The sequence below is a fragment of the Lepidochelys kempii genome, chromosome 1, assembly GCF_965140265.1.
Source record: "Lepidochelys kempii isolate rLepKem1 chromosome 1, rLepKem1.hap2, whole genome shotgun sequence".
Classification (NCBI taxonomy): Eukaryota; Metazoa; Chordata; order Testudines; family Cheloniidae; genus Lepidochelys; species Lepidochelys kempii.
This window is the reverse complement of record NC_133256.1, coordinates 274,140,246-274,161,910: the sequence shown is the minus strand read 5'-3', so window position 1 is coordinate 274,161,910 and position 21,665 is coordinate 274,140,246. Positions and strand designations below refer to the sequence as shown.

At 40.1% G+C, this 21,665-nt stretch overlaps 1 protein-coding gene across 1 annotated transcript; it reads left to right on the top strand.

Moving 5' to 3' along the window:
• The first annotated feature begins 1,838 nt into the window (after positions 1-1,838).
• On the top strand, positions 1,839-18,825 carry NTS (neurotensin). The gene is made up of 4 exons (XM_073331192.1): positions 1,839-2,081; positions 6,243-6,304; positions 15,585-15,809; positions 18,113-18,825. The coding sequence occupies exons 1-4, from the start codon at positions 2,021-2,023 to the stop codon at positions 18,251-18,253; spliced, it is 489 nt and encodes a 162-aa protein (XP_073187293.1). The 5' UTR covers positions 1,839-2,020; the 3' UTR covers positions 18,254-18,825.
• Positions 18,826-21,665: the final 2,840 nt, after the last annotated feature.

Here is a 21,665-nt window from a genome sequence, read left to right as displayed (position 1 = left end):
AAATAGGAAAACTTTATTTAAAAAAAAAATATTCTTACTTAGTAAGCCAGAATTATAGGAAAGAAAAAGCTTTCAATAATAGGCAAAAGTTTGCGTTAAAGTACCAACAATAATCCAAGAACTAACTCGGGGTGTGTTTCTTCATATTTATACATTTGTGACAACAGTGCTAAAACTTTACAGTGGTGCAAAATGGGAATTCATACAGAAGAAGTCTGACCTAAGACGGCCTTGGGTGGCAGGATGTTTTAAATACGGTGTACTTTTTAACTACATGGAATATATTTCAACAGTATGTAAAAGTGTGTAGCACGTGGGGGGGGGGAGTATATAATTGATCAGTGTCATTGCCTTTGCTTTTAAAGGAAACAATTTCCTCTTCAGTGCTGCGCAAAAGCAATCATCGTCTGAGATGCAATCATTCAATGAGTGTGTTGCTGGCATGTGGACTACGTGTACCAGTCCTTAAACAAATCCCCACAGATCAAAATGTGCTGCACTATAATATATGTATTCTCTGCCTTCTGCAGATGGAACATTTGTCTTTGAGAAAAGTCACATTGTAAAGAAATAATGTGCTCCAGGCTAATGTGATTCTGTAGCATTTCACCTCAGTCCTGATGCTAAAATAATATTAGCCTCTCTCACCCTTCCACTGCTTCAATTATTCTTTACATTTATAGTGATGGTGCTGAGGATAAAAATTATAGGGAAAGCCTGCAAACACAAATGAGAAATACTTCACCAATCCAGTTTGCATACAATATGAATTTCTATTAACTCAGATCAATATACTTCTGAGTTTTCTACAAGGCTCTTAAAGCTTGACTACCAACAGGGAGAGAGTGATTTTTCTCATACTTCCATTGCGCCCCCTAATGGAAGCAACTACACCAGCCAAAAAGAAACACTTCAGCTCCAGTTTAAAGAAAGCAGCCACACAATATATATCACTTGAACCTTGACCCGCCTACATTTGTACTTTCTGTGCGTCGGGGTTTTTTAAAATGTATTTACCGGCAGTTTTTACCCACCTACAATCTGTTCTCATGTCCTCGAGGGTGGGATTGGGGGGAAATCCCTATCAATATTGTACAACACTGGTGCAAATGTAATTTCGATATCATGGGGCTAGTTTTCATTGCCCCCTATAGCACACTTAAACTTTCCTACATTCTATATGTATACTATATAATTTAGGACAAACGAAGTAGCCTAAAGTCTAGCTATTAGTGTATCCTAAATTAAAAAAAAATCTATGGAAAATATACTTAAAAAAACAACCACCACCGCCTTCGATGGCACAAAACATCGGTTCCATATAAATCAATATACATTTTATTCCCTCGCATTGTTTGTCGGGCAGTTAGTAGAATTCGGCAACACATCTACAGAGGGGAAGTATGTACAATGATGATGGGGTGACCTCAGTGGGATACTGGGGTAAGATGTTCGCCCTTTTAATATAGCTCCCTTTCCCAGAGCATCTTTCTTGCATCTTGTACAGTGCATCTCATTGCCAGGTGATCACTCCTTTTTAATGCACCCCCCCCCCCCTTTATTCCCCATAGAGAACTAAGAACTGCCCTATCTCTCGGGTTGCTGTGTGTATGACAGAGAACAGGTGAGCCGAGCACCGGGTTGCTCTGTATGTAGGAACGTTTCTGAACCGATCTCTGTGTGCGTCAAGGAGTGTGGAGCCGCGCAGCGCAATTAGTGAATCGCGTCAAGTTTCACCCAGAACTGAGTAGCTGGGGGCGGGGGCTGAGGCGGAGGAGGAGAAGGGAGGGTAATTCATTAAGAGACAATCACTCTACTTTTGTGACATCACCCCACTGCTTATATACTTAGGGAATGGTCCAGGGCTCCCCTTATGGTTCAGACACTCACAAGTCCGCTCAAGGCAGTGAGGGAAAGAAGCAGCCGTACTTTCTCTCTCTTTCTGTCTGTGTCTGTCTCTCTCATCTCTTCTTCTTAGTATTTATGGACTTTACTTTCTAGAGGGCTGAGGATAGCAAGCATGAGAATTCAACTGGTGTGCATGATCCTGCTGGCTTTCACCTCCTGGAGTCTGTGTTCAGGTAAGCTCCGCTTTGCAATTTCTCTGGGATTCCTTCCTAAACTGTGAATTGGTGTGTGTGTGTGTGGGGGGGGGGGGGGCTCTCTGCTCCTGTCCCCAAACTTGTCTCTGTGGTTAGTAATCAGATTGTTCCTCTTCTGATGGGCATTTAAGCCCAGGAGGAGTGGAATTTTTTTTTTTTTTAAAAAGGTTTTACACCTGTCTAGTCATTTTCAGATGATGAGAGCTAAGATGTGTACTAGCCCCTCCGATGAGATCAAAAGAAACAAAGTGAGTTAACTCTAGACTAAGGTTTATATGTGTGTACTCACACACACACTCACACACCAGCCATCCCTGATAATAAGTGCTGAGTGACAGTTTTTCTGTCATTCCCATGAGTTCCTCCCTTCACATTCACCTGCTCTTTCAGGCAGCATCAAGATTATATTTTTTTAAAAAAACTTATAGACTAGCCCTTGAGAAACATAAGGGGATGTGATCATTCACTTTGTAACAAATAGAAAAGGAGTACTTGTGGCACCTTAGAGACTAACCAATTTATTTGAGCATAAGCTTTTGTGAGCTACAGTTCACTTCATCGGTGAACAAATGTTGCAAGTATTTGTGATGGATGGAATGCTGTGTTATCCTCTCAAATATCCTAGGCAAGGTCTTTCCTACAGCTCATATGAAGCCTTGACAAATCTTAACCAAAATGTCTCTATGTGTACTTAAAATACATATATCATATTCATCAGTGATGCAGATACAAAAACTGAAGCTGCAGTGTTAAAAGAATAATTACCAAATTATCTGAAGGGGAAAGAAAACTGCAGATTCACAGCAAAGCAAAACCAAATCACACCATAGGAGGATAAACTCAAGTGACTTTCTACTCCAAGTGTAATTGCTTTAAATAGCCAGAGGATAACATGATCTGTAACACTTGCTTAGTTTATAGTTTCCTTTGGAAAAACGACATAGCTAAGTTTATACACAAAAATGTAATGGCTTTTATAGACACACAGTCACACACACATGCACATACAGCACAGTAGATTTCAAAATACAGACTTGCTAAATTACAAAATAGCTTAATACTTTATTAACATGATTTATGATACTATATTCACGGTGTCAGGGTGGGTCTAGGTGTACTCACCTGCCTGCTTCAGCATGGAGGGGGGAATAGATTAGATGACCTTGAGGCCCTACATTCCTATGATTCTATGAAATGCTAGTAAAGTAAAAAAAAAAATACACAGAGAAATTATAACCCTCACATTTCAACTTTCAGAATTCTATTGCACAGTGTATTCAGGAGCACCGGCCTATATCCGTTAGATTATAATTTTTCACCTGTAAACTTTTATATCGGTAGCACATTAGCATTGTTCTAGATGATAAACTGTTATTCCCAAACAAGCTCTGAAAGGAATACTAACAAAACTGTTTTGAAGAGAATAACTAGTAAACTAGGTATTAGCATTTGACAGTGTGAGAAGTGTAAGCAAAACCTGACACACAATAGATCTTTGAATCTGATCCTGCTCGTGTTTAAAGAGAAAGGAATTTTGCTGTGAACTTGTTTGCAGCAGGATCAGTTCCTCTGTTTCACAGAATAGCAAAGCAGTGAGAATAATGACAATTCTTGGGTTTTATGTAGCACTTTTCAGCCATAGATCTTAAAAAGCATAACCAAAAAAAAAAAAAAAGTGACTGTTAGCATCAGTGATGCAGGATGAGATCCTAGAAGCTGCAGCAGCACCTGACCCAATGCCCAGTGAAGTCAATGGAAAGTCTCCCATTTATTTCAATAGACATTGGATTGGGTCACTAATAAAGAAAGCAGGACATACCAAAATTCAAATGCTATATTTTGCTTAAAAATATGAAAATGTGGACCTGGGACAGATAGATTAGCTCAATGTGGAAAGCATTGCACTGGTTTCAGCTAAGACACAGAACATATATTTTATTTCTCTTTTGAAAATATGGTTTGTCCTGAGAGGAAAATGTAGCTTGTAAAATTTAAATATATGAACAAAGTGCAGAATTTCATCCAGTTAAGGTATGAACCAGCCAGAGGAGAATAAGGTGTGTACATTTCCCCTTAAACAATATTGTGTGATACAAACAAACTTTGTATTCAGAGCTCTCCATAACTCTGTTATTATTGCATCCTTGCCCTGAACTCCTCCTGCACCGCTTCCCACTCCCTGTGCTGTCTGCCCATCCCTCTTTTGCCTCCTCCCATTGTCTTTTTTCACTGGCTCTTGAATCCATGCTTCTCTCCTTGCCACCCTTTTCACCTGGAATAGGCTCCCAAATAATGTACACCAAGCTCCCTTGATCTCTTCATTCAAAACATTTCTTATCACCTGCGTATTCTATGCAGCATTCCACCTATCTTGGCCATTCTCTATGCTCCATTTTAAGTCTGTATTTTGTAGAGTAAACTAGGGCAGAGTCCTAGCAACAGGACTTTTGGTAGGTACTAAAATATTGTGTTGATGACTGGTGCAGAGAAGGGCTACTACTGTTATCAGGGAGAATGAAGAACCTATCTTTCAAGAGGAGGCTAAAAAAGTTTATCTTGTTTAGCGTAGCAAAACAAACGCTGGGATATGATTACTCTCTATAAATACATTGGGGTGAAAATACCAGGAAGGGAGAAGAGCTATTTAAGCTAAAGGACAATGGTGTCACAAGAATAATGGGTAAAAGAAGGTTTCTAACTAGAGGAGTAAGGGTCTGGAACAGTCTCCTAATGAGAGTAGTGCGGACAAACAGCCTAACTAGTTTTAAAATGAAGTTTGATTATTTTAGGTACGGGAATATATCCTGGGGTTGCCTGCGGTAGCCTGGGACAGGATTGGATTGGATTATCCATGAGGCCCCCTCCTAGTCTTATCTCCTATATTCCTGTGACTGCCAAGGTAGCAGTAGCAATTAAATAAATAAATAAATAAATAAATGAAATTTTTTAAAAAATTCTTCTATATCACTTTTCATCAGTAGATCTCAAGCCTGGATGGAAATGGCCAACAGACTCCACACTATAGAACACACAAATAACAACAAAAACACTGTTCATGTTAATGCAGCTGATATTTACAATATATTGTTATGTTTGTTAGGGCGCCTCGAGCCTCAGATAAGTATGTTTTTAATTATTTTTTTTATGTCTAAGTAAATAAATTTATGGATTGGCTTTGAATTACTGTTGCTTTTAGGAAGCTACAAAACAATTAAATTAAGATTTTTTTCAACAGAGGTATTTAATGATCTCCAAACATTTACCATAATCTTGGAGTTACAATTGCTATGTTTGCAAAGTAGTAGATCTCTGTCACACAATTCAGTGCACAGAATAGAATTCTTTCTGATTGTGCTTCATCCTTCTAAAATAACGTTTCCCCCTCAGATAAGTCATAAGACTTGCTCATATATTGCCCTATGTAGGGTCAACTAAATTAGTAGAAAGAAATGATTCCACTACACTAAATCTCACAGGCAGACAGACAGACAGACACACACACACATACACAGAGTTAAAAGTCGATAGGCTAAATTCTGATCTGTCTGAAATCACTAGTGTCAGCAGAATTTATATTGGTATGACTAAAATGAGAGTCTTGCCGAGTAAATATAACTACTATTAATGCATATTCTTTAAAAACTTTACTTAAAACTTTGTCTTTATTGTGAAGAAGTGTCCCTTTTAAGATAAAGACCTACTAAATCAGCGTCTAAAAGTTTGCAAAGATGACCGACAAGGTTGTTCAGATGATAAAAAACATCATATTGACATTGGATGAGGAGATTGGGTAGCATTTTTGTTGTACTAAAATGGCTATAGATTATGAGCCTGATTCAGAGCCCACTGAAGTCAATGTGCATCTTTCCATTGAATTCAGTGACTTTGGATCAGGCCCTAGAATGATGGTGAGTGACTGTTTATAAGATGCATCATTAACCTAGCTGTACTTATACTAAAAGACCCTTGTAGTCAGTCTTTCTGGATCATATTTTAAGAGATGAAGATTCTCCATTAGCCCATTATCCATTATTTAAGTTTAAGAGCTCTTTATGGGATATACCTAAATCCTATATTCTGAAATAAAATGACTCTGATTTGTGATGAAATAGTACACATGTGGTTCTGATTTATTCCCAGATTCAGAAGAGGAAATGAAAGCGTTAGAAGCAGATTTATTGACCAATATGTATACATCAAAGGTAATTCTTTTTTTTCTTTTTACCCTTTAGCTGACTTGTAGGGAGCACATGAATTCTCATTACAAGCATGGAAGTCTTTGCACAAAGTAATAACTGACAGTCTAGACATAAAAGTTCAGTGCAAGGCATTACTTTGGTGCAAAATTTTCTTCTAGTTCAAAGGAATTTTAAAGGTGTTGATGTGACACAGAAAAATTAAAGTGTCTCTCACGTGTAATGCTGGTACTTTCATTAAATTATTCAGGTTGTGTTTCATGTAAATTTACCAGAGGAAAATGTGTTTCCAATAGGATTATGTCTAAATTGATCTTGAATTAATGCCTAAATGAGGTGCTATTGTACTTTTTCTACATATGTGTAAAACTGATATTTTCAGAAGACAAAAACTGTTACCCACAGATGTTGATTTTCGTTTAGGAATAATATAGTAGTTTTAGTGATTGCATCGGAACATCAGAAAAATAGTCACAAAAATATCCAGTAAATAGTTTCCTTCCTGAGTGGCCAAAGAATTATCCGTAGATTTATTTTCCAAATACGCCGGGTTCAATGATATCAGCTTCACGTAGGTGAAGTATCAAAAACAGAACATACACATTTGACAGGCAGCAGCCAAAAACTTTAATGAAGTGGGAAATATATGCATGTTTCATTCTTCCCTGATAAATGATGTATTTATTTAAAATAGTATGGATTTAAAATGGGATGTTTTAGCCCTTCTCACAAGAGTGGTCAAAACATTTTGCATTTTAATGGAAAATTCCCCTGTGCGCTGGTTATTCCATATTTGCTCACCTCAGGGTTTCTCACCCCCTCCCTTTCTGATACCAGCTGACATCAGGTGCCAATGGAAACAGGACACTGAGCTAGATGGATATCCAGTTTGATCCAGTATGGTAATTCCTATGTTTCTGTATTCCCAATTAGCAAGGTAACAAGGCCCAGATATCATACAAACTGCTTCTTGACTCCAGCTGGTCAAGTGGGGAAAAATATTAGTGGGGATGCTTTTTCTGGGACCAGTTTGGGAGTGGGATTCTGTCAGAAGGATTCTTCCTCTGAATCCCAAAGGACTAATACACCCTTGGTGAAGTCCTAGCTCCAATGAAGTCAGTGGGGGTTTTGGTATTAATGTCAACAGAGCCAAGATTTCACCACTTGTCGCTCTTCCCCAGCTCTGACACACAACAAACACTAAAACAGTTGTGTAATGGCTAATTAAGAATATGCCAAATTGAATCATATCTGATTTTTGTTATGTGTAGAGTTGGGTGACGCTACTTGCTTTTTAGGCCTCCCTCTGTCCAGAAGGCTGCATAACTCATAAACACAGTTCAAGTGACCTAATAATAACTATACCCATCTTAACAAGTGGACTTGTGAGAGGAACATCCCTGACTTAACTTGTGGTGGCGTAATTGTGAATCTCAGGCTCCTTGGCATACTGTGCATGTACTCTTGACATCCAAGTACAGTATAGTGAAGCCCCACAAATGTTATTTGTAGTTTGCATGAGATAACACCACTCCAGCAAGGGAGTCTTCACGACTCCACCAATTAGAGGGCTAGTAAATTCCTTTATTATGCACTTTGTGTGAGTTTGCAGCCTTCATCAGATCAAAACCTCATTTCTAGTGACTATTTTAAGTGTGTAAAAGAATGTGAGGCACATTTTGGGATGGAAGATGTAGTAGTTGACTAGACTTTCCTGAACTGAAGCTGTTGTCTGCCATCTCATATCTAATTTCAACAGAGAATAAGTACTGTTATTTCTCACTAATCATCTGTGATGTGGAGTTGCCAGTCTAACCAAACAAACTCGAATCATCTTGTTAGCCGTCACATCTAGGAGAAAAAACCTAACCTGTTTTGGAAAGTCTGGATGTACAAGTGTAGCAAAGTAGTTTATCAACCACATTAACAGTGCCTGGCATTCCTGGTACATCCATAACATATTTTCAACAAGGGCATTCTGACAGTGTAGTATGTCCTAGTGCTCAAATTATTTAAACTGATTTACCTCTAAATAAACTGAATATACCTCTAATTATCTGTGATTCTAAGCCCTAGCCTTCCTGGGTAGTAAGAGAATAAAGGACTTTTCTTTGATTAGGGGAATCTACAGCCCATCATAGAACATGCAATAGTCTGCACTATATACTACTGACTTCACAAACTACTGCCCAGGGTCTATTCCTCCCTTTTCTAAGCAAGCAAAAGCCAGTCTTCAATACCATCTGGGGGTTGGATCTCTCTTAGTCAAGCTTCAAGCCAGAGTATGGCAACTGGTAGATGGCCTCTTCCTGGTCATAAAAAAGGGAACCACATCCATACTCATAACTCCTCCTGCTGGACCTGTCTGCAACATTTGATTCTGTTGATCACCAAATACGTGTGTCACATTCATGAGGGGATACAGAAGTTCCTGGGGCAAATGGAAGTTCCCTGAAATGGTTTAGGTCTTTTCTCTACAACAGTTTCTCCATTTCCAGAGTTCTCACCTATGGAATCCCACAAGACCCATGTTTCTCTCCAGTTTTACTAAACATTTACTCAGCCTGCTGGAGATCTAGGAAGACAACACAGCCTGAAGTGTCATCAGTATGCAGATGTAATCTTGGTCTTCATCTGCTTTACATAGAATAAACAGCACTGACTCACAGCTTTCTCAGTGCCTTGCTAAAACTGGCACCTGGATGAAGAATAATCTGGTAAAGTAGAACCCAAACAAGACTGAGGTGAAGTGGAGTCTCTTTGAAGAACATGCCTCCTCTATAATAATCCCCACTATTGAGGCACCTGCTCTCAGACTATTAAACTTGTCAGCAACCTTGGTCCTTTTCAACACCTCATTGCTATAGTATGATACATAAGCAATACCCAGCATTTGTAGTTGTAAAATCTGCTCACTACCATCTATCCCATCTGTGTCTGGCCAGAAGACATAGCTCCCTCCTACCAGACACAGCCCTGGCCACAGTTATCCATGGATTCATGACCTCCAACCCAGGTAACTGCAACTCATATTTGCAAGGACAGCAATGCACCTTGGAAAAGCTCCAGTTGATTCAAAATTCAGCCTGTCTGCTTAGCAAAAGAGAAAGGAAGATTGTTATTTCTATTTTTAAATATCTGGGAGGCACTCAAATACTACACTGAAGCTGGCAAATGAGAACCTGAATTGATAAATATTTCCTACAGACCTGACATGTCTTGCACTGCTGATATAACAGGCATGCCCTGATATTCCATTGAATTCACAAGAATATCCATTTGCAGAATATGCTTAACTATTTCATCCTCCACTATGGAAAAAGGAGGAAAATCTAAGTGGTAAAATCATACTACCTGGAGGAAGAAAGTACTCTGTCATGAAACAAAGCTCATTGCAGAGTAGCAATCACCAAATATTAGTTGACTTGCAAGCATTGTAGTATACCTCCAGAATTCTGTAACCAGTTTCCTCACTGTTTTAGCTATCTCTGGCACAAAATCATCTGAACTTAAATTTATTCATTATTTTGATGTTCTATTTTAAAAAAAATCTGTTTAGCTGTGGATGAGTTAGAAGATATAGGAATCAAGAGCTGAAATGAATTTTTATAAAATTTGTAACATTCAAGATTTATCCATGTTCCATCAGCTAATACTATGCACACAGTGCAATATAAGTTATTACTACATCCATAGGGCCTCCAGAGGTGGTATTTAACCAAAATCAGAGATAAACCAGTTGATGTGTAACAAATCCATTCAGTGGAACTCAGAGTCCTCTTTAGACCTCCATACTCAAAGTGGTTCCAGACACAAGAAAGGCTACCCTAGTTTCCTTTTAGGTAAACAATTCAAACGGGTTGGAAATTTTGTGATGTAACAGAGTTTTGTTGGAAAAATGCTGATTTGTTGAACCTGAAAGGTGCTGCAAAAGAAGTTTGTGTTTGACAAATTTGTAGCATCCCAGGCAGGGTTCCGATGAAACCCTCTCTGTCAGGCAAGTTTCTGTCAAAAGACAGCCACACCATGCCCAGGCTGTCAGGCTCCCTGATGTGGAGCTAGGAGTCTGAATGCCCTGGGAACACTGGTTCTAACCCAGGCTAGGCTCTAATCCAGGCTAGGCTCCCTACTCCACCGCAGGGAACCTGGCAGCCCTAAGATAGCCATCTCTAGGCTCCTGGTTCCACTGGAGGGAACCTGGCAGCCCTAGGAGATCCATCTCTAGGCTCCTGGCTCTTCTGGAGGGAACCTGGAAAAGCTGGGGGCTCTCAAGACTTTCAGGTTCCCTGCTGCAGTGCCCAGAAGTCCTGGGACAGGCTTCCAGGGTCCACAGAAGCCCTACTATGCAGACTTTCCTGGGTCCAGCACCTCAGGGCTTCCACACTCCCAAACCAGCAGGATCCCTGTGCTATCCAACTTGTGAGTGGGCAGGCCCAGGAGTTTGGAAGCTCTGAGTTCCCTGTGGTGGGGCAGTCTGTATTGTGGGTCAGCCTCAGAACTGCAGACCCTGGGAGCCCTGGCAGTTGCTAACTAAAACAGACATTCTTGACAGTTTCATGGCTTCCACCTGAATAGCAGCTGTGAAACTAACAAGAATGTCCATTTCAATTAGCCGCTGCCAAGGCCTGGGGGAGCAAACTTCATCTCGGAAACACCATGCAAATTAAATATTAATATGATTTTTTTTTTAATTTTCTGGTTTGTGGGAAGTTTCTAAAAATCTGTTTTCATTTTGGATCCGATTTTTTTAAAAAAAAATTATCATGAACCAGAAACTGCCAGTGTTGGCCAGCTCTATTAACAACTGGAACATAAACTTTCAGAAATACATAAAAGGAAAGAGAAAAGGCCAATTATATTTCTGAGCCCAACAACTTTCAATATTCCATTTCATAAGAAGCTTCATCAATGCAAAAATATATATCAAATTCCCTGCATGAATTCTTCAGCATCAATAAATCTCAAAGTCAGATTCATACTACAAACAACCTCCATTGTTTTATCAAATTACTCCCAGACTCTTTTTTGAACTAACCTTCAGTATATTAGCTCTATCCTTTGAGACTTTGGTGCTTTGATCTCCTTCATGGCTGGTTTCCAAACCATAGCTTGAGCATTTGTAGTCACCTGTGTGACTAACAGTCTAGAACTGTGCAGAAAATATGCCACTCATTCAGGGCTGTCCCTAGCCATTTGGGTGCCCTACGCAATCCGCCCATGGGAGGGCTGGGTGGGGCCTCAGGCCTCCCCCTCCCTTTTCTCCTTCCCCCCCACCAGGGGAAGAGATTGACCACAGAGACTGAAGTGTTCTCCGACTGGTTTTTGAACATTATAATTCTTGACGACTGATTTGTGTCCATTTATTCATTTATTATACTAAACTTGACTCAGTTGGGAGGTGCTATTTGAATATGCCACCCATGTCTTCAAAAAATGTTCTCTAAACTGTCTAAAGCTGGGATAGAGTAACAACTTTAGACCCAAGGGATACTGCAGCTTTACACAGGAAGCCACAGAATTTTCATCCACATACTGAAAACATCATTCTTAGTGCAAAAGCATTGAACATGCGGGAAAGCATACATGGAAAGCTTCATCTTTTGTGTGAAAAAAATCAGTACTACTTTTATGCCACAAAAAATTTAAAGTAAACCAAAGAGAGTTTTGAAATTGAAATGGGCACTTTATTTACTTTTTAAATCCACCTCCTGCTAATTAAGTCAGACATTCCATGAAGAGGTTAATTTTGTTATGAACCTGTCGCATCCTTCCAAATAATTCAGAACTCTAATTATATCACCTGGGTGGAAGACCAGATAAGCCCTAAGTAAACAAAATAAAACACAAAATTTCAAGCTGCTGAACAGGATTTAGGATGTGTTTCCATTTCACCTACAAAACAAAATACACATTTCTGAACAGTGAACCCAACACTGCTGAGAAAGCAAGGCTTGTCTAACCAATGTCTAAATTATGCCCACTTAATAACACACCTGTATCTGAGGGAAGACTATGGTCCAAAGGGAATTTCTTAAAAAAATGCTGACTTTGAGTCAAATTTCTATTGCTCCCTTGGCCTGTCTTTGTGCCATTTCTCTCCCTCTCGCCCCATAACAAACACACACAAACAGAAATATGGCTAACAATGAATATCACACAAATTCAACATAGCATAGTTATCTTTATTAGAAAGATGACTCAAAGAACCACAAGGTTATGGGATTCTCTAGTGGACTGAAAATTACATGGAGTACATACCCTTCCCCCACCCCAGCCATGCTATCACTAAATAAAATGAATGTCTGTATTGTTGAAACAGCTATATTATTTTGCTACATTGTATATGTTCCTGGAAACATACATTTTATCAGTGAATTAAAGTGTATTTGTTTGTAAGCCTGACATTAATTTGCAACAAGGAAGATTTAGGTTCGCGATTAGGGAAAAAAAACTAACTAAGGATAGTTAAGTACTGGAATAATTTATCAAGTAAGGTTGTGGAATCCCCATCATTGGAGGTTTTAAAGAACAGATTAGGCAGTTATCCACCTAGAATGGTTGAGGTGTACTTAAATCTTCCTCAGAACAGGAGGGTTGGACTAGATTACCTCCTGAGGTCCCTTCCAGCCCTATTTTTCTATGATTTGATGCACTACATGGATCATTTGGGAACGATGAGCTCAGTGAGCAAGAAAGTACTGCTCAGCCTATGCTTTCCCTGTGCCTGGAATTTTCATGTCCCTAGTTTCTGTTTAAAGGAAACAACTTTCTGTGCTGGAGGAAAATCAAAATTTTAAAGAAGGGGAAAATAGATGGGGAAGGCAAAGAGTGGAAAATATGATGGAGGAGGGAAGTAGTGAGTGAAGCCAAGGTGAGGTGGTACCCTCACTTGAGTTTTTCCAAACCAAAATTAAAAGCTGGTAGAAAAATTCCAAAATACACGGTGTTTTGTTGAAATTGAAACATTGCATAGGGACAGACAGCTGTTGGTAAAGTTCCAACAGAAGCCTCAGCTGGCAGGCTTGCAAGGAGCTGAGAGCCTGGAAGCCATGGAAACCCTGGCTCTAGGGCTTGAGGCTCCTCCTCAGACTGGCATTCCAAGCTCATGATCCTTGGCAGCCCACCTGGTAGGCAGATGGAGAGCTGTGAGCCTAGAAACCTCAGAGGTCCTGGCTCCCAAGCTCACCACTCCTCAGCAGCCAAGGGATCTGAGGGCTTCAGGGGCACAGCTCTGCCCCTCAGAGAGACTGCCCCCAAAAGTCAAAGCTCCATTCCTTTTCACAGAGAATTTTGAAATGTTGGGGGTTTGTTCTGAATTAGAATTAAATCAAATATCAAAATCCTTCATGAAAACAGACTTACCTTTCTCCACCCAGCTCTAGCTAATAGGAAAATAAAGGGAAGGTGTTGAATGGAAAAAAATAGTTTAAGTGAATGGAGCATCCAGGACAGTTAAGTGCAACAGATTCTCTACTGACTGGAGATTCAGCTTGACCAGGAGGAAATCTTCCCATATCAGTACATTCTTTTAGGGCCTGATGGCTCTTACATCACTGAACTCTTGATGCAGTTCACCCACTCTTACAGCAAAATGCTCCAATATCTATTAGTGACTCTTATTCAACAAATTGCACTGAGAAACTAAAGATAAGCATATAACACCATAGATATCTTCAGATCCACATCTCTCCCTCTCCCATGACAAGCCTCCATTCTTTTCCCCCCCCAGTGTGGATTCTTCTTTCTACCCACTACAACAGACTCTACTTCCTTCTAAATTTCCTGATCTCCAACACTTTCCATAAATCCAATCATCTTGAACTCTCCTCCTTTCTGCTGGATCCCTCCATTCTGCGCCACGTACCTGCCTCCCTACTGCTACCCACCTTTGTTTGCCTGCCAATACCTTCCCCTACCACCAGCCCCTGTTGGATATCTGCTCCCACATGACTTGTCTCTCTGCTGACTTTGGATATTTATCTCTGAATATATGTACCACAGAATTTAGCATTTTCCCTTTTCATAAGGGGTCTACATCGTTTAATAATGGTAATAAGAGGCACGGATATGTATAGATGGCCCGATAGCATTAATCTTTTACGTCTCAGTTTTGTAATGTAATGGAGTTGTATGGGAATAGGTTCAGATTGCAGAATAAAGCGGGCAGTCATCTTTTCCAACTTTTCCTACAAATAAATTCCATACACTATAAAAATTTCAAAGTGGCCTCCCACCTGTAGTTTGTATTTATCAACAAGAAGATATAAAAGTCAGCTCAAATCTCCTCCTTAGGCCTGGCAGGTTTTAGGATTCTGTCTAGGATTGTTCAACCCACACTCTAGTTCCTCGCTCACATGATAGCCACTCTCACCTTCCTGTATATAAAGGTCAGTTAAGTCATCTGCCTCAGTGAGTCAGCAGAACTCACTCAACCCTTTCTGAATAGGATCAACACCTGTTAGCTGCATGAGTGTCAGGTGTTTAGGCAAATAACATGTAACCTATTGCAAGAATACTTTGGATCCTCCATTTCTTCATTCCTTTCATTTCTTCATTTTTTTCATAAACTCACCCCACTACCCATAAAGAACCAGATATTGAGTAGCTCATCTTTATTTGTTTAATAATATTTTTTGTATTTTTACATCAGCTTAATCTGTAATTTCATTTTGGTACTCTGTGATCCACTATGCTTTGCAGATTGCTACTCCATGACAGCTCCCTACACAACATTGTTAAAGGGGCCACAGCAGGCGAGGCCTGAGGGTTTATGAACTGCAGGTGTCCGCTGCATCACACACCTGTGTCTGAGAGAGCACAGTCCCTGCAAGACTAGCCATGGAGCAGAGAGGTACCCCTTACTGGTCTACAGTTTGGGGAGGAGGATCCTCTTGTCGACAAGGATGGATTCTGATTCACATGCTTATTAGTGAGGCTGAGCTCCCTGCACCAGGACTTCAACCAACAAGCCTGATTCTCCACTTCCTGGAACAATGTAAAATCATTTATACCTGTGCAGAGTGGTGTGAAATACTACCATTCTGAGCTAATGGCAGTTTCCTTTCACATTCATAGGGAAGATCAGACCCTGTATGTTTAATAAATGAGTTGTCCTAATTACCACACATTACAATTGTTGCCTTAATTTTGGCTAGACAAAAACAAACAAAACCCCAAAACACACTAAGCAAAATATATTGTCCCCATTGAAATGCTTTACAGTATCACACAACTCTTGCTAAAGAGAAGACAGTATTTCACGTAGCATATGTTTTGTATCTTTCAGCTTAACAGAGAAAAACTTCCATACTGGAAGATGACCCTGCTAAATGTGTGCAGTCTTATAAACAACATAAACAACCAACCAGAGGAAATAGCGGAGTCTGAGGAAGATGACCTCCTTCCGAGAGGACAGTTTCCTGCTGCTCTAGATGGCTCCAGCTTGGAAGCGATGCTGACAATATACCAGCTCCAAAAAGTCTGCCACAGCAGAGCCTTTCAGCACTGGGAGGTAAGCAACACATCACTAATGCATGTCACTGGAAAGACTCTGATGCTGTATTTATATTTCAAGAGAGACTTAAAAACCTAGGTCTTGCCTGCTCTGTATGGACTCTTCAGAGCCTCAGTATATTTGGCCAAAATATCCCCTTCCTGCATTGTTGGGCACTGGTTATCCATCTCTCTGGTGCTCTCCATCTCCAAGTGGTTTCCTTTAAACAGTCTTGTACATATATCATTTCTGAAGAGCTACAGGGTGCTTTGGGCTATAACAATGTAAAACATTAACTATATCATTTCTCCACACTTCGTAGCCATTCCCCAAAAAGCTAAGTAGAGATATGAAGATGAGCTTCTTGGTAGAACAGAAAATTAAGCTCTGTTCAACAGCAGTAGAGTTAGTTTGGATTTACATTGGTGTGACAAAGCAGGAGATGGCCTTATGTGTGTGCATAGGATCATTGGGCCCACTTTGTAGTTGCCCATTTGCACTACTTATGTCAGTACAGAGTGTATACAAAGCCACCATGGTTGCCCTGGGGAATATCATGAAGCAGAGTGTTTCCCCCAAGCATTGCTCTATGCTACTTTAGGGGATCTTTTGGTGCTTAGGGGCAGCGTGCAGAAAAGGTGGTTTCGAGCCATTTTGCTCTCTTGCTGTCTCTCCAGTATGCACACTCTCCTCAGCTGCACCAAGTTCATGCTCAGCACGGCTAAGAATTCAGCCCATTGGAACTGGTGGACCACAGCAGTGTGTTTTCAAGCCTGTGCACCAGAATCCTCTGCATGGCACTTACACAACTGTAACAGCAAGAATCTTTGGGGCTAAGAACTACCTCAGAGTCCTTTTCGTCAGTACGTTTAGCACTGCAGAGTAGATGCGGTGGAACTGGCACGCTTCACCGTGATACTGAGGTGTCTCTTACCCTGGAGATGCAGGTACATGTAGCAGAAATTGAGGCTCACCAGCCTCATAGAAACCATAGATAGAGAAATTATGGTCCTATGCAGCTTAGATGTGAGGTAAAGCAGTTCTAAGATATATCAGACAAGTTTAAGAGAGAAGGGGAGGAAAATGAGGGAAGAAGGGATTGAGGAAACTTGAGAAAGGTTCCACTGCTGACCATGGGTAATACAGTACACACCTTCTGGTGATCCTATTCATCCAAGCTCTGTTCCAAAGCCCATTGAAATCACTTGGAGTCTTTCCATTGATTCCAATGGATTTTAGATCAGGACCCATTGTACTAAGTGATCAGTAGATTTTAGTGCCCCAAACCAGGGCTTAAATTCAGCCGTAGCCATCCAGAGTGGAGCTCCAGTAGATATTTTCAATCCCAAGAGAGCCCCAGCGTGTGAAGTCCCAACCCCGACGCCTCCCACAGGAATGAAGTCCCAAGCCCCAGAGCTCTGGGAAATACTCTGTGAGAATTTAAGCCATGCCCCAAACAATTAAGTTTGGAGTGCTACAAAAGTTTTAATTTAATAACCGTCTGTCAGCCAGTTGGATTGTGTTTGATCATTAAAAGGTGCAGTAATAAGAATGGATTAAATCATTTCAGATAACTAAGAAGTGACCTGACCCTTCATGAAAAACGCAAAGCACAATTGTTTTTGAACATTCTAACATTTACAACGTCCATTTTGTTGATATTTGTACATTTCTGGTTTTTAAAAATTTCTCATTTTGCCTACTAATAGAATGAAGAAACTGTAATATTGCTAGGAAGGCTAAAACTAGCAAGTAGTGGAAATCTCATGAGATTTCCAGCCTAAATTTTAGACCAAAGAAGTTAATATAAGAAACTTAACTTCTGAAAGCTTCATCGACATTAAATGAAAGCTCCCCGGGTGAAATCTTAGCCCTATTCAACTCAATGTCAACAGTCCCATTTACTTCAACGGAACCAGGATTTCACCCCCAAAATTTTGAAATTTACTCATTTTCTCTGATTAGAGCTTATATAGGTATTGCTTGTAGCTCAGTGGTTTGAGCATTGGCCTGCTAAACCCAGGGTTGTAAGTTCAATCCTTGAGGGGGCCAATTAGGGATCTAGGGCAAAAATTGGGGATTGGTCCTGCTTTGAGCAGGGGGTTGAACTAGATGACCTCCTGAGGTCCCTTCCAACCTTGATATTCTATGATTCTATGATAATTCCTTGAAATGACTAAAGTCTAGTATCTTTTTTTTTCTTTTTCTATTGGGTACATTAAGAGAATATAGAGTTACAAAAATAAGAGATTAATATTTTTCTTTATCTTTAAACCAAAGAAATACAGAGATTCCACAGTGTCTCTTCTCATGTCTTACAGATACTTCAGCAGGATGTTTTCAATCAAGAGGATTCAAAGCAAGATATAATGAAAAGAAAAACTCCTTATATCCTGAAACGGCAACTACATGTTAACAAAGCCAGAAGACCATACATACTCAAGAGAAGTTCATATTACTGATGCAGCAAAGACAGCAGTGTATATTTAGTTTGAGTAACTGTGCTTTATGGTTCTTATTTAAATCTAAAATCTTATTTGTGTGAAAAATATACTATGAAAAATCATCAAGATTATAACATAACTGTGTCTTTTTTGCAATTGTTGTTTCTTGAATGTGATTTTTCCTACTTGATATTAATTGGACCAATATATTTACAAATAAATCTAGTTTCTAAGCATGATGTATTGTACACAACTGAGATTTCAACATATTTGCTACAATAAGTTTTTTTCTGTGTTATAAAACACACCTTCCTACACCAAAAAGTAAATCAATAGTCTGTAAACATAGTAGGGATCATAAAATGTCTCAAACACCTCAAAACCAATCTATGCTGGCAAACTGTTGTGTAATATGGTGATCAGAATTGCCAGAATGTTTTCTAAATTGACCAGTGGCAATTATCAGGGTTTAAGTCTAAATAAGCAAGGAAATATTGTGCATTAGCTATTAAGTTGCAAATTCAAATATCTTTTAAGTGACATTCCTTATTTTGAGGACTTTAACTTGTTGATTCTTCATGAACCAGTGAAGGACCATGATTTAATAAATTTATTAATTATTATTATTATTAGAGAAAAATATTTTCATCTATGTCTGCTAGCTGAACAAAGTCAGAAGGTAGTATCTATTTCAGATAAATTCATTGACTGAGGCAAGAAAGCAACATATATTTAGTTTATCTAATCAATTAAACAATTTATGTTCTCTCCATACTTTATGCATGCTCAACTAAGAGCTGATCTAAAGTCCAGTGAAGTCAATGAAAATGTCCTAAACCATAGTCATGATTCCAATTGTAGGTGAACCATGACGCAACATATCCATCAGAGCTGTGGATTATGCAGGATTAGCTTTGGTAGTAGTGAATCAGGACTAAGATTAAGATTTTGTCACAGGTATTTTTAATAAAAGTCAAGGACAGGTTGCGGGCAACAAACAAAATTCACAGAAGCCCATGACCTGTGAGTTTTACTAAAATGTACATGGGGGTGAGCCTAACAGTGGGAGCCCCACTGGGGGATAACTGCCAGCCATTGCTCCAGCCCCGCCGCTGCTCTGGCCCCGCAGCCTGCTCTTACAGTGGAGACTGACCCAGCTCCAGGCACTGCTGTGGCCCCGGCTACTGCTCCAGCCCCAGGGCTGAGTGCCGGCCACGCTCCAGTCCTCCTACTGCTCCTGGACAGGGGCTGATAACTGCTCCAGCCTTGCCACTGCAGTGGGCTGAAGCCAAAAAGTCACAGAAGTCTGTTAGTCATGGAATCCGTGACATCCACAACAGAATCAATCATATCCTTAATCATGACCAGAATAACATTTTTTACAGTGAGGACATCATACTGTACATTTTACTTTGATTACATTGAGGATAATCACACTTCCCATTGTCACCCACAGACTGTATTTATCTTTGTTTTTAAATAGTTGTATAAACTTTGTAGCATGGCATGCCATTTGTGAACTCACAAAGATATACGCACTAACTTCAAAAACAATCATAATTCCAATACAGCAAAGCAATAAAGCACATGCTTAATATTAAGTCCCAGTGACTTAAAGTTAAGCATGTGCTTTGCTGAGCTAAGGCCTGACACTGAGTCACATCCATGAGAGGGCACTGGAGAGGCTAGGTGACTGCAGCAGTCCTGCCTCAATTTCCCTCTCTGAAGGACACCTTGAGTACTCCACACCACAGTCCAACAGTATTTAAAACAAGGCTTCTCTTCAAGAGTCCAATTTATTTAGTCCTGCCAACAAGATGGCATAAATCAAACAGAACTCAAAACAAAGAAAAGGAAAAAAACAAGTCTTCACCTCAGTCTCAGGCCGGGGCACCCGACTCCTCTCTGTGGGTCTGTCTTTCACAGTGTGACATTACCCAAGGTACAGTCTGGACTGTTGAACAGCTGTGTGTCCCCCCGTCCCCCCCCTCCCAGTTCTCCAACCTAGGGTGCCTCTTACGCTGCTTTGCTATGAGAACACCCAATCCTAGCCAGTTAACACACAGTTTCCAGCAATGTAACTTGGTCCCAGTCACAAGGTATTAAGAGCTAGACACTCAGGAATTAAAGTGCAGAGCAGTATCAGCAATCTCTCTAGTCCCAGACTTTTCCCCAGAAATGTGTGTCTTGTACTGCCCAACATACGGCTGAACAATGCAAGCTCACATAAGTTACATCATTTCATCATTGGTAAATGTCATGCACCAGCCTTGTTATCCAAATGGAGTTTCCTCACCCACTTTAATAATAAACTTTGTTTTACTGTTTTATATTAACCACTGTTTAATCCTAACTAGGATTAATTACAGAAAGAAAAGAAAGATTTTAAGTGATTACAAGTAATGAAGCATAAAAGAGAATTCAAATCAAAGGCATTTCTCTGCACCACACCGTACATTTCACAGGCTGGGTCTCTTTCCAGCTTGGGTCCCCTCCACCTGAGTTCAGTGTCCTTCAGGTATTCATTGATATCATGAGCTGAGAGACGGGAGGAAGAGGAGTAAAGTCAAGTGTTTTCCTCCCCTCATTACAATTCTATTTCTTCTACTAGAAACATCCTTCCTGAGTCATGGTGACAAAAACAGTCTCTTGTGGACATGAGTTTTGAACTGTCCCTGGGATGGAATGCAAATTTCTTGTTTACCCCTTCCCACCTGTTGGAGAATGGTTGCTTAAACTGGTGATAGACCTTTAGCACCTGGCTGGAGTTCCAGTGTGTCTTTGCCTCTGAAAAACTGGTTTGGGCCTGCTTTTCTTAACCTTGGAGCATGGTTCTTAACCTTGGAGCAACAGTAGAGTCTTGCAACTATAAATACAATGTTGCCACACATTTTACCAGGACAATAATGTTGAACAGATGATGACTTTTCAAATGATTCCTCGCAAGGTACATTTTGTACAAAATATATTACAACTTTATAAAAGGGTGAACATGGGGTACAGGTTGTCATACACAGTTCATGCACTTTTCTGCACAACTCCCAAGGTGATCTGTCTACCTGCTCTCCCAGCAGTGACACCTAGGACTTCTTGCCTGGAGTCTTCCACAGGCTCAGTGTCCAAGTGGTTCTCCATGCACAAACCTTTCTCCTGGTTAATGGCCTCCTGCTCGCTGCAGCCTCTGCCACAGCTTCCTTTCCCTTCATTTATCCCCAGGCCTCTTCCTTATTTCTCAAGGTTTGGCCTGAGTTAGTCAAATGACCCAATGATTTTCCTATCTGGGGAGATGAGCTGATCCTATCACCAGTGAAATTGAGCCCAAATCCCCTTAAGAAGCCAGCCTCTTTGTGAAAGGTCCTGATAATAAACTACAGAATATCCATATAGAATTTGAAACAGTTTTAGTATCTGTTTTTTTTTTCAGGCCAGT

Excerpts from the sequence above, each read along its gene's own strand:
- NTS (XM_073331192.1), top strand. The coding sequence starts at position 2,021 with ATGAGAATTCAACTGGTGTGCATGATCCTGCTGGCTTTCACCTCCTGG. Across the intron at positions 2,082-6,242 it reads CTCCTGGAGTCTGTGTTCAG|ATTCAGAAGAGGAAATGAAA; the intron begins GTAAGCTCCGCT and ends ATTTATTCCCAG. Across the intron at positions 6,305-15,584 it reads CCAATATGTATACATCAAAG|CTTAACAGAGAAAAACTTCC; the intron begins GTAATTCTTTTT and ends TGTATCTTTCAG.